Source organism: Motacilla alba, chromosome 19 (genome assembly GCF_015832195.1).
Source record: "Motacilla alba alba isolate MOTALB_02 chromosome 19, Motacilla_alba_V1.0_pri, whole genome shotgun sequence".
Taxonomy (NCBI): domain Eukaryota; kingdom Metazoa; phylum Chordata; class Aves; order Passeriformes; family Motacillidae; genus Motacilla; species Motacilla alba.
This window is the reverse complement of record NC_052034.1, coordinates 363555-376986: the sequence shown is the minus strand read 5'-3', so window position 1 is coordinate 376986 and position 13432 is coordinate 363555. Positions and strand designations below refer to the sequence as shown.

General features: G+C 57.1%; 1 protein-coding gene across 2 annotated transcripts in view; it reads right to left on the bottom strand.

The window, feature by feature from the left end:
• CLUH (clustered mitochondria homolog) overlaps positions 1–13432 on the bottom strand; it is a 32504-nt gene extending 19072 nt beyond the window's left edge. Inside the window, exons 1-4 of one of the 2 annotated variants that reach the window (XM_038157638.1) lie at positions 13258–13432; positions 2163–2359; positions 488–659; positions 182–325 (exon numbers count right to left, since the gene is read on the bottom strand). In XM_038157638.1, coding sequence (XP_038013566.1) covers positions 182–325; positions 488–659; positions 2163–2359; positions 13258–13372 — 628 coding nt within the window. In that variant the 5' untranslated portion in view covers positions 13373–13432. Of the gene's footprint in view, positions 1–181; positions 326–487; positions 660–2162; positions 2360–6727; positions 7614–13257 lie in introns of those variants that run through there. The other variant, XM_038157637.1, reaches the window with a different exon arrangement.

The window sequence follows — 13432 nt, the reverse complement described above, 5'->3', positions numbered from 1 at the left end:
GACATAAAGTCAGTTCTGAGAAGCGCAGCATTCCCTCCCCCAGTCATCATTTAAAGTACTCCAAGTATTCTCTGCACTCCTTAATGACACTGGACAGCTGATTGTTACTGTGTGTTTAACTAAGCAAGGAGTCAGGGAATGAAACCACTGACCACACCAGAGAAGTCTTTTTGACCCATACCTCCCAGGTCTCCTTCAGTGAAGACACTCAGGAAGGACAAGGAGTTACAGTCCACACCATTGAAAGCATCTGATGGGTCAAGACTCTTCAGAAGGTCCCGAATGTGGCGCACGTGTATCCTGGCTTCTCGCACTGTGTATGGCTCTGATGACCAAAAAGTGAGAACAGAAACTGGAATTAGACACTTGCCTACTCCTTTGGCACACAGGTCTCAAGACGGAACCAGAGGAAAGAGCTGACAGGTGGCCAAAATCACTCCCTAAGAAAACCCTCACTCATTCCCTTCCCAAGCCTGAAGGAACTTGCCTTCCACCACTTTCAGCAGCGAGCCCTCCTGCAGTCCTTCAATTGTCTTCAGCTCAGCAAAGTTATCCAGGACGTTGCCATCCAGCTGCAGGGAGAAGCAGGTCCGATGGCAGGTATCCTCCCGGTCCATCAAAACTTGATGGATTTCTTGCACCATCTCTTGAGGAGAAACCTTAAGAAGGTAAGAACCCAGACAATTATTGTTTACCCTCCCACATGCTCTTGCCAAACTTTGCCTCTCAGCTGCAATATCAAAAACCTCTCAGACCTCTCTCTCCAGGCTTGGAAAGGCAGACTCTACCTCCCTTCCCAGGAAGACCACTTCTGCTGCTGGGAGGGCACTGTCACCTCTGGCAGGGTCAGCCACCTGAGCTCCACCCCACGGGGCTTGGCACCCAGGGATCTAACAGCCAGGCACTGCAGCAAGCACTTGGCACAGGACAGAGGTGACAGAGAGCACTGAAGGAATAGAAGGTGGGGGAAGTGGGGGTCTTCCCTTATGCATTCACACCAGATTAGTGGCGAGACCTCGAATGCTGCACATGGAAAACAGCCCAGCTCCTCCTCCCTGTGCGTGGTGTGTCTGTGCCAGTGCCACACCTCCACACGGCCCAGGGGAGGCCAGACCCACCCTGAGCAGCAGGGCTGCTCCCCCAGCGCCCTGCTCTGCCCCAGCACCACTGACACTGCTGCAAAACCCAGAGGACTCGGGGTAGTTTACATAAGCTGCTGTAAACAACGCAGCCTGCTATTATTAGCCTATTAAAACTCACAGCCAGGGGGATTTAAAGGAGACAAAAAGCCAGTCTGAGACGCAGCTATTTCCACAGGGGATGGGATTTTGCTGCACTCTCTGCCAGTCTTGGGGAGGTAAGAACTTCCCACTGGGTTTAGATTCCAGATGCCTCTCCCCAAAATTAAGAGATACTTCATTCAGATAGTTTTTGGTGAAGTATCAAGCTAAATGGGACTATGAACCAGGCTCATCAGAGCCCATCCTGACCTGGTAGCACATCACTGTCCACATGACATGAGGCAGAGCTCTCCATGCAGAGGGAAGTGGAGACTGCATCGTTCCCTTGGTCTTCAGGCTTGAGCTCCCTGAGCTGTGTTAGCACCTCACACTGTACCAAACCCAGGCTGGCCTGAAGCAGCATCATGTCATAACTGCTGAGCAAGCAAGGGATTTTCCCTTCCTCACTCAGGCCCAGAAATTGTGTTTTCCCAACACTGCTTTAGAACAGCCCAGAAGTGGGAAGGCCATTTTCCCTGTGCTCAGCTCCATAGCCAAGCCCCTCTGTATGGACAAAGAGCTACACCCAGTGAGTTCTCCTTCCCCTTGCTCCACACCTGGGATCCAGAACGAAACACCCTCCCTGTCCTTGCAATGCCCAGGCAGGCCTGGGCTAGGCAGCCTCTTGCTCACGTCTCTTCTGCCTTTATTTCTCTCAAGGCACTGGCCAGGCAGTCTCCTGCACCCTCCATCCTTTGCTGCCTCCTTCCCCACCTAGTCCTGGTCAGAAGGTGGACAGGTCAGGGAGCTGTGAGCAGCCTGAAGGTACTGTCCAGACTGTGAGGCTTAACAGGGGCCTTCCCTGCCTGCCTGGCTGAGAGGATCTGGCTCAAATACTCCCCACCACCTCTGTTCCCTTTCCCGGCTGGCGAGGGCAGGTACCTGCAGGGAAAAGGGCTCTATCCCTGGTGCACAGATCTTGACAGTAAATCCCGTGTCCTGTATGACGATGACCTCCTGGTCGTTCCCGTCTTCTCCCGGGTCAGCCTCCTCGTGGCCATTCTGCTTGGCATCCTTCTCGCCCTTGAGGCTGTCGTGCGGGCCGCTGCCATTCATCAGTGCCACGCCAGACGCGTGCTCTGGGCAAGGACAGAGGGCTTTAGACAAGGAACTCTCCAATGGGCTGCAGAGACTGGCTTGGACACTGCAAAGCCCGAGCTAATCGGGGACTAAAAGGCAGGGTTTTATTCTGCACTTGCTGTTTACTAGACAGAGGTGTGCCAGGCCCTTCCCTCTCTTTCCTCACAGCATAATTAAGGTGCTCTCACTTGCCTGCGGTGTTCGCATTTTCCACAAACCATGTGCAGAGAGGGGAAGAAAGGAGAGCAGGAAGGATGGGTCAGTGTACACCACACTGAGCTGTATTAAGAAGCCTCTTAATTAAAAAAAAAAAGGGTGTGTGGTGCTTTGCGGCCTGGAGGCAGCTGTAACCTCTGCAGCAACACGTTAAAGAGCAGAGGGGAGGGAGGCCAGCGGCTGCCCGGCACCACTGCGCTCACGTGGCAGCCCGCTTACTCCACGGGCACACAGCAGCTCCCACGGCCCTGCCCGCCTTCGGCCACCCTCTGCATTTCCAAAATACCTCGCAGAGATCCCATGGTGCCAGGGCGAGGCTTTGCCTAAGCACTTTTATTCAAGAAAATGGTGACGACATTTTAAGTGCTCGTTTTGGCAGATGTGTCACAGGGCTGGGGAGCTCTCTGCACCCACCTCACAGCTCTGCAATGGTTTGTTTTCTTTTCCAGTGAGCTGGATAGTGTCAGAGAGCTGATAAGATCTAGGCAGCTGCCAGTCTCCAAGAGGAGCCTACATCCTCTAAACTAGGCTGAGGACCTCACTAAAGAGGAATAAGAGGCTGCCAGAAGAAGCTGGAAGAGTGGAAAGAGCTCCTGATAGTAACTCTGGGAGATGGCAGAGTACCCCTTGCCCCCAGCATGCCAGGTTGGGCCCCAGGGGCACCACTCCACCCTGCACACGCGGGGCAGTGGGTGCTGGGGAACAGTTGGCATCGTGTCCCTCGGGCTGTGCTCCCAGCAGGGCTGGCCCAGCACACTCAGCTGCACCCCAAGGTCACACGCAGCAGTGCCAGCTTGGTGCTCTCAGGCACCCACTTGCAGGCAGCACAGATGGAGCAGGTGGGGTGCTTTCCCAGGCAGCAGAACAGCCTTTCTGAAAGACTGCACAGGGTCAGGACAGCTGCAAGCCAGGCTAATGCCTCAAGGCTGCAGCCAGCTCCATCTGGCAGGTGTCTCTCCTCATCCTCACCTCCCAGCAAGGCACCAGTCCCCACTCCACGGAAATGGCAGCTCAGCCTCCCTCACCTCAGAGACTGGTGCTGTGCCTTGAGGACCAGCAGCTGGCACAGCCAGTTCTTCTCCATCAGCCGTAACTGCCCCTGCAGCCCAAAGAAGTCATCCAGCCTTCACAATAACCCAGAAAAGGGATGGCAACACCATATCCCCCTGCACACCACCAGAGCACATGAGGCTGCAGCAACAAGCCCTGCAAAAGCACCCCTGGAGGGTCATGTCCCTGCCCCAGACAACAACTGCCAACAGCAAACCCTCAGAGATGACTGTAAGGGCTGATTTAGGACATGGTGAAAAGGCAAAAAATGCAATGAGAGCACACCCATTCCGAGAGGCAGCAGGTAGCAGAGCTACCTCACGCAGCCTCTGCTGCCTTCAGCAGCTCAGCAGCTGCTGCTCATGTTCCCTGTCACTGTGCATATGTCCCCAGCACTCGCTGCTCATTTCTTTGACAGATGAAGCCATGGGCAAGTCAGACGAGAGGCCTGGCTCTGGCTCCAGCAAGCTGCTGTCATGCTAGAAAGGAGGAAGAAAAGCTCCACGCAAGAGTGCCTCAAGAGATGTGGTTTCAGAAAAACCACACCATGCCCAAAGGGCTGGGGAGAGCCCCTTGTCACACCCTGCAGCCAGCACAGCCATACTCCTGGGCTGCCTGAACACGTGGGGATCTGGAGGGAGTGCACGCCAGCCACCCCGGAAATGCTACACCTGAGGCTACCCGTGCTGCAGACAGGATGACCTGCCAGGAGCCCGAGCCAGGCTGGGCCCAGCCCCTGCCCACCCAAGCAGGGCAGGATCACTGAACTTCTGTTCCTGCTGTGGTAGGCAGAAAGGAGACAGAATTTGGCTGAAAGGAAGGCTGGCACTGCAAGCCACGCACACGCCAGTCTGGAGACCAGCAAACACCTTCAGCAGCAAAGCCAAGTGAGACAGAAGAATCTGAACACAGCAAGGGAAAGTCACCAGCCAGGACCACACTTCTGCTTTTCACTGCTCAGGGGTGTAAGATCCCCAAACTACCTAGTGTTTCAGAAATCAGAATACTGCTCCTAGCCTGCAGAAATACAACATGTTCACACCTTCCATCCCTCTTTTCCTTACTTGAGTGAAGGCAGGGCTGGCACAGCTCTGCACTTTGTGACAAGAGACATGTAGAGGCAACACCTTCACGTCTCCTTATGCCAGAGGATCTAGCTCCAGCAAGAACAGGCTTAAGTTTAGAAATGAAAGTTAAGTCTGGACTGAGAAAGATCTGCTGTGCAGCAGGTTAACCCTCGGATGTGAGCCAGGCAAGGCTTTCCAGAGGGGTTCTGTACAGAATGCGTATGTTTCAAGGAAGCATGAGCTGGCCTGGAGGCTGTGCTGCCTGCTGGGTGCTGACTCACCTGATGTGCTCCCCGAAGGAAGCAGAGCTGCACCCACCTGCCTTAAAGTGGGTCACTGGTTCCTCCCACCCCCTGCAGCCCGACTGTGCCGCAGCCTCAGCAGCGCCAGCGCACAGGGAGGTACATCACGGGGCACTCGTGGATTTCACAGGATTTCAGCCTACTGGAGACAGCAGGAGGAGGCACAGGAACACCTCAGGGACACCTGCAGAGACCTCTCTCCCGTTCCTTGCTGCCACTTCAAGCCCCAAACAGGCGGGCAGCTGTGTCTGGCTGCTCTGCTGCCATGCGCTGCACCCCAGCTGGCTCACGGAAGGTGTCTGAGTCACAGGGAAGCGGTTCCACCCGCTCCAGGGGCAAACCCGGCGCTCCTCCCGCTTACCACCCTGCTCCTGCTGCAGATGGAGATCCCTGCCGGGTCACGTCGGCCTCGACACGCGGGTTTGTGGTCTCAAGAGAGGCTGTGACCTCTGGTCTCCCCTGTCATTGCAAGGGATGTGCCTGTGCCCCAGCAAGGACCCTCCTCCCGCACTCGACCTGCAGCTCGTACCCGAGGTGTGGCGGAGGCTGCCGAGCTGCGGCCCGTGCTGGCTGGCGGTGTTCTCTCGGTGAGAACACGATGAACACGATGTTCTCAGTGCTGCCCCAGCAGAGCAGAGCGGAGCGGAGCGTGGCCGGGCACCGCCGCACCGACCCGCACCCACCTGTCTGCGCTCACACCTGGCACAAAGGATCAGACGGAGGATTAGGTTTCATCTCTGTGCCTGGACAAAGGGTTCACACGCCAAGGTGACAGGGCCTGCTTTAATCACGCTTCCTATTTACAGCCAGGCTGTGGCAGAGGCACCTGGCAAACCCCTGCGCTCTGATCCTGGCGTGAGGGAGGGCGCACACCTGAACCCAAACCTGCTGGCTGCACACAGCGATAGGCAGCACAGATCCTGGGAAGAGTTAGTTAATAACTGATTTACGTTCAAACAAATCTTCTAAACCAAAGTCAGACACAAATCCTTTTCAAAGATTATCGGATCCAAAAGTCAGCGACACTGTTGCTGGGAGTTAGCCTGGTCTGCAGGGACTGCTCTGTCAGTGGGGAGTTTCCTTCCCTACATTTAGTAACTGGAGAAATTCTCAGAGGGACAAAATTAAAAATTAAACCCCCTACTTTACCAGCACCAACTTTTGGAATGCATTTCCTATTACCAGCTCCAGTGCCATTTTGAGGGGCCAGCTGGCTGGGGCCCACTGTCCCCACTGCACTGCAATAATGCACTGGGTGAAGGAAGAGAAGGAACATCCCATCCTCAGCACAGCTGATGAGCTGCTCCACCCCTGCAGCTCAGGCCTGTCCTCAACCTGCACACAGCTGAAGGAAGCCAAAGGCTCCCTGTGCTGGTCCCTCACAGCTGCACGCTTCCACCCAAGCTGCTGCAGCCTGGGCTGCACAGATCCACTCCCATCCTTTACAAGGACCACACTGGCAGTCACAAACAAAAGAGGGATTTAGCTTATGAACTGAGAAAAAGACAAGCAAAACGCCCTTAAGTTTGCTTTGCTGACAGAACAAGGCACAGACAGGTCCCTTTGTGGTACACACCCAGGTGGGATACCTTGCCACCTTCCTCCTTCACCTGTGAGGTTAAAACATCACCTCTGCACCCCTCCCCTCTCCTTTGTGCTGCCCCATCCCAGAGGCATCCCACCCCTGTGAGGGGCACACGGTGTGGTGGCTCCATGCAGCAGGACAGAGCACCTGGGAGAGGAAGCTTCTTTTTCTTCCTCTTCTTCTTCTGCTGCTGCTGCTTTGAGGGCAGAACCTGGGCCTGGGAATCAGCATCGCAGCTTGACCTTCTGCTGGGGCAGGCAGCAGGCTCTGTCACAAAACCAGCACTTGTGTTCCGAGCCTTAGGTGACACCTCACCAGGGAGAACAGGCAGCACAACTGCACTTTGGGCTGGCAGGGTTTTCCCTGCACTTGATGGCAGAGCAGAGGGAGGTGTCCCAGGGCCCCCTGGGGAGGGAGCAGAACCTCTGCACTCCAGCAGGCTGTCCGGAGCCACCAAGGCTGCGCGCGGGTGCGCGGCCGCTCGCCCCTCGCCGTGGCCCTGGCCAGCGGAATGCGCTCCAGGGCCCGCTCTGCCGTCAGCTGCTGCCACGTGCTCCTCCCGGCGGCAGGATCTGTGGGCTAAGCCGCTGTCCTCAAGTTTCACACAGCTCTGGCAGGCCTCAAGTGACTGAGCATGATCAACCAGCCCTGCCGGCCTGTCCCCAAGGTCGGCTGGAAGGACAGTCACTGCATGGGATGCCTCTGTCCGCTGGAGCAGGCCAGCCGTGCCAATGCCAGGTCTCAAACCGCTCTTATCACAAACTGTCATCATTCCTCCTTTGTCCTTGGTCTCAGATAGGTCTTGGATGTATTCAGTGCCCTTCTGCAGGCTTCCAGTCACCGCCTCACTGGGGATGATGTCTGGATACAGCCCAGCACATCGGGCAGCTTCTGGCATCTCCGGGACGACAGTGCAGCTTGTGGGAGACTTTGGCAAGAGGGGCGACCTCTCGTCGGGCGAGCCAGAGCTGCGTGGCTGGAAGAGGAGATCGGTGACTTGCCTGCAGCAGTTTGCAAAAAGGCTGTTTCCCATGCCTGGCTCGTGCAGCACCGGGTCAGAGCACTCAGCTGTGTTCCACACATGCACTGAAGTCCCCACAAGGCGCAGTCCCACGCGCAGCCCGTGCCTTCCGCTGCCTTCTCGCAGTCAGGTGCTTTCTCCAAAGAGAATGCCCGCTTGGCCCCAGCGTGCAGGACACAGGAGCAGCGGCTGACTCCGCGCAGGATCCCGTGTGCTCGCCAGAACGGGACGCTGGGCTGGCAGCAGTTTCCCCGAAGCACTGCCCGGGCCCTGTCCCCGGTGCCTCGCCGCCGGCAGGCACAGAGCAGCTCCCGAGCTGCGGCTCTGCTCTCTGTCCCGCAGCGCAGCGGGGCTCACACGGCTCCAGGCACTCGGGGGATGCCGGCCCGGCCGGCCGGTTATAAATAGCCCGATCCCGAGTGCCACACCAGTGCAGCCTGGGACGAGCGCCGTGCCAAACCCGAGCGAGTGAGATGCATTGAATTACAAGGCGAGGGCAGTTACTATGGCACGCCCGGGCCCGGCACAGCCATCCATACTAAGCAGGCGAGCACAAAGCATTCAGGCAGTGAACCAGTCAGTAGTTTCTAGATGAATTTTCTCTCCTCTCATGCTGCTCTGCCATATGAAACACCAACAAACCACAAAACCACACACACAAAATCCCCCAACACCTCTCCTCTCCACGCTACTTAAAGAAAACCATGGCAACTGAAGCAGGGATTATGGAGCTGGAGCTTTCTCCAAGCACCAGGTGGCCCAGGGAGGTTGTGGCCAAGCAGGCCATTGCTCTCCTCCAGTGAGTGCCACAGCCACGGGCTCCTCACCCTCCACCGCTGGCATCATCCAGGCATCACTCCTTTGGCACAGGACAGGCCTCGGAGCTCTGGAGCCTCATGACTGGGTACCCCTCAGTACCATGAGCCAGCATCAACTTTCAGATCACATGAGCATTGTGGTTTTCTTGTGATTTGTGATTTTTGAAGGATTGCATATGTACTGATAGCTTCAACTCTTCCTCCTTATGAAGAGACCTCTGGGAAGAGGAGGAATCGCCTAGAAGTACCTGGTCAGGTCTCATGAAGCTGAGCTGCATTTCTTCAACTACAGCCAAAGCAAGCTCACACGTGTATGTGAGCTCACCAGAGTGTGTGTGTTAGCTCTAACCTGTGAAGGCTGGTGTCAGTACAGCAAATACAAATTAAATTTTAGCTGAATAATAAATTAAACTAAATAAATAGTTTAATGAATCCAAATAAATTGACTAAATGAATAGGCATTAGCTCCAGAGATGGCTCTAATGAAAACATTTCTGCAGGACATCCCGTCAGGGAAGGTGGGAGGCATGTGGAGGTGCCTCCCCTGCGGAAACCACAGCTTCCCAGCAACTTCCCACTTTAGGTACAACAAGGACTTCTTTTAATAAGAGCCCACAGTGAAACATTAGAGCTGCTCTACTGCCATCATTAAACTTAAATTGGTTCTAAGACATCTGTGGGCAGAGGTACAAGCTCTGCATTTATTTCTCAGCAGCTTCACACCACTGACACTGGCTCAGAGAGAGAGCAGAGCACGGTGAGGCTGCAGCCTGAAGCGCTCTGGGCAGGGCCAAGCCCCAGGACATCTGCAGGGTCCCACAGCTGCTGGCTCAGGCACTTACAGGTGCTGAAATGCCTTGTGCTTTGCATCTGGTACCCCGAGTTACCCACCCTGCACTGTCCACATCTGGGAGATTTACATTTAAACTCATTTGTAAACTTTCTATGTGGCCAAAACTTTTCAGGAACCTAGGCTGCCTGGGTGACCCTGCTACAATAACACACAATTCAAACATCACAGAAATCACGCACGAAGAGTAGGACTAATGCAAAGCACAAAGACCAGCACCAACAAAAACACTAACTGTGTCACGAAGAGCACGTTTCTCAAATTTCAAGAGAGCCGAAGGAAGGACTTGTGTTTCAGACAGAAACCAAGAACCAGCCGATAATCCTCCAAGTGCCCGTGTTCTACTCTTGTGCATACCTTCGTTTCAGAAGGGGACAGCAAGAGCAGGGAACCAACCTGTTGCTCTGTGGGCAGGGTTTGCAGGGGAGCTCTGCCAGCTGCGATGGCCTCAGCACTCTGGCTGCCCCGCAGTGCAGCTGTGGCCACGGCTGCCCCGGGCCACACACGGCTCGGGGGACAGGAGCGGCCGCAGCTCCGCGAGAGTGCTGCAAGCAGCAGCCAGGAAAGCTGCTGCCCCACAGGAACCCCTCTGCCAGGCACAGCGAGCGACCCACCCCAGCTCACACAGTGCCCTGACCCCAGCTGGCACCACAGCCCAGCCTGCAGCTGAGCCTCCAGGGACACCAACAGCAAAGACAGAGCACGCAAGGTCCTTGGCACGGCACAGCTTGCTAACGTAACAGCCAGGATCCACATCACCATTCCCAGTCTCATCCAGCCCCAAGGGCAGGAGGCTGGCCAGTGGGGAGCCTGAGAAGCAGGGCTAGTCTCAGGCTAATCCAACCCGCTGGAGCTCTGGGCAAGATTCCTAATCCTGCAGTTTTATGTCATTGGACATAACTACATACAACCTCTCTGAGCCTGCAGCCTCTTCAACAGCTTGCAGTAGAGACTCTCTCTTTAAAGTGAAAGACAAACTAAGGAAATGCTTTTTTAGAAAAACATGCCAACCAAAAGCTAATCCTGAGAGAGCCTTGCTACTATGGCAAAAACTTGACCTACTGCCAAAAGTGACAGCCACTGCCAGCACAGGAGGAACCACGTGCTGGTTCTCATCTTTGGCACACTGTCCAAGCACTGCCCCAAGGACTGGCATTGCTTCTCAAATGCAAATAAAAAAATGCATGAACTTCAGACTTGTAAAACTTCTAGAAATAACAACTTTCCAGCACAACCAATGGAGCACAATGCAGGAAAGTAAAGCAAGTGCTGGGAAGCTGTGCCAGAAGAGGGGTGTGCTGCCAAGTTTAGTCATGTACAGACAATGAAGGTAAACACAGGACTCTGCAACATGGTGCTGGTTTTACTGTGCACAAGGCAGCTCTGAGTCTGCAGGTGGATTTATCTCATTGCGTGTTCCTGACCTACTTACTTCCACTTCTCAGCTGGGAAACCCAGGAGCAAGGCTGCTCAGGCAGAGCAGAGAGCTTCCAGGGGAGCTCAGCCCTTATCCCACTGACAGAACTGCCCTGAACATGATCCCCTCGGGTTCCCATCCCTCATCTTACCATGCAGATGCTGTGTTATCACACTCCTTTCCTCTTCTTAACCTTGTGGCAGTGATCAGATTTCTCTTGCACAACTTTCCTCCGACTGTCCCCCCCAAGCCTGCTAGAGCTGCGTATTAAAAACCCCGACTGCCAGCACTTCAGTCCTTTCCAAAACACCAGTGAACCTCCAAGGTTGGGCAACAGACAGCGATAGCAGATCCCCAGATTAAGAACCAGCCTTCTGACCTTGTTGCTAATGCACAGCTCCGCTTGCCCCCACAGCAGTTTTCCATTAACACCTGCATTCTCCGCTGCTCTAACGGAAGACCTGTCTGAAAGCAGGGCTGTCTGGGGAGCTCGGGGACAGAGGGACTGAGCCAGGAGAAAACTGATTGGGCAAGGCAAGGTTGAAGGCATTTTACAATAGCTAGAAACACTGCTAAACTTGTACATGACAAACTTGTTCTCAGGCAGAGAAGACTGTTGGAATAAAAGTAATCCAAGAAACGCTGCACACAACGGCTGCTGATAGCAAAGGTAACAACCCAAAACTGTGCCCATCAGAAATCATTACAGGAACCCCAACTGTCCATGCTTTTGTGTTTCTGCACTCAGGAGGTCAGAGTAGCCTCAACAGTCTCCAGGCTGGGGGAAGAGAGCAGCAGCCATCAGCCCTCTTGCCTGGCACAGAGCCCAGCACCCGAGCCTGGGTGCCTGGCACAGCCTGGGGGGGTTCTGCAGCAAGGAGCCCACTCGCAGCCTGCCCATGGCTCCAGGTACCGAGAGGTGCCTCCGGACACAGGCAGTGCCTGCCTACACGGGTGCTCTGCAGGCACACAAGCAGTGGGAACACCAGAGCCCAGGAGCCAGAGCTCATGAGCCCGATGCCAAGGTGGCCGTGCTGACCCTGCTCCCAGGCAAGACCTTCCTCTGCTCCTTCCCAGATTCCACGTGCAGTGCTGAAACATACAAAGGATTTTTCCACCTTCCATCCTCCCTCAGCAATCACTTGTGGCTGGAGAGGCAGAGATTACACTGCATAACTTTTTAACCGGTTGCTGGCACTGCAAGCATGACACTGCTTCAAAATCTAGCATGGGGGTGAGAGGGGGAGGCTACGAGCACTGAGCTTCCCACTCCTGAACTGCATCCAACCTGCTCCACTACCAAACGCCAGTGAACTTTGCTTTAGGTGACAAACTTCAAAAATCCACCTCGACACCATAAAACCAGCGGGGGATGGAAGCGCCGTGTGGGTCAGTCAGGGGATTCACGTGCCTCAGGATGAAGGCCAGCCACAAGCCACGCTGCTTCCACGCCTTTTGCTTTAGAGACCAGAGAAAAGAGCTGAGCCTCAGACGGGTGCTCAGGCTCCCAAGTTCTTGAAGGTACAAACGCCAAACTGAGCAAACCCATAGCAAACCCAGGAGGCATCTCAGGATCAGTGCCAGCCCGGGAGCTGGCGCTGAGAGCAGTGAAGACATGGAGCTGCACACTATTCCTGAGCCCAGCCTAAGCCACTCACGCTCCAACACAGAGCAAGAGCAGACAGCAAATAACTAGTTAAACCTGCAATTTCCAGCCCAGATGTCGAACAAGCCTCTGCCCTTTCCAGGAAACCTCTTGCTCCCGAGTATTTTCTGACATGTCAGTGGCGGCCGCATCCCGAACTTGCAGGAGGACCCAGCCCTCCGCTGCCCGCCGCCCCCGGGACGCGCGTGTCCGTCCGGGGCAGCGCCACGCGGTGCCGGCCCGAGCTCCGCTCCCGCACCCCGCGCCGGCAGCGCCCGCCGCGCCCGCGGGCTCCCGGAGCGGCGCCGCGGCGCACGGGGCCGGGCCGCTCCCCGCGGGCCGGGCACGGCGCTCCCGGCCCGGGCCCCCCCGCGGCCGCGCGGTGGAGCGGCCCCATGAAGGTGACCTTCACCGGGCCCGGGGCTCCCGCTCCGCCGGGACGGGCCCGCCCAGGCCCGGGGCTCCGCCTGACCCCGCGGCTCCCCCGGGCCCCGGCCCCGGCCCGGCCCCGCTGCGGCACGGGACGGCACCCGGAATCGCGCGGCCCGGCCCCGCTGCGGCCTCCGGCCTGGGCAGCCGGCGCAGCCTCGGGGCCGCCAGGAGCCTTCCCGAGGCGCGGGGCCCCGGCACGACTCCCCGCAGGAACGGAGCCCCCCGGTCCCGCGGCGGGGCGCGCCCGGGCCGCTCTGCCGGGCTGGCCCCGGTAGGACGAGCCGCCCGAGCCGCCGGAACCGGCCCGGGTCTCCTCCGCGGCCCCGGCCCCGCTCCCGCCCACCCCCGCGACCTTTCCGGAGGGCGCTAAGAGCCCCGGCGCCGGAGACGGAGCGGTGGGTTTGCACCGCCGGTTCGGGCATCCCCGGGACGGGCATCCCCGGCGCCGCAGCCCGGCCCGCGCTGCCGCCGCAGGCCCCGGCCCGGTTCCTTACCGGGGCGCTGCTGCGTGTCGGCGGGCCGGCTGGCGCGGGGTGCCGGGTGCTGCTGCTCGGCGCCCTGCGCGGCCGGCACGGCGGCCGGCGGCATCTCGCCCGCTCGGATGACCATGGGCCCGCCGAAGGACAGCGCCGTCCGCCCGCCCGCCCACGTGGTGCGGCCCCGCCGCCG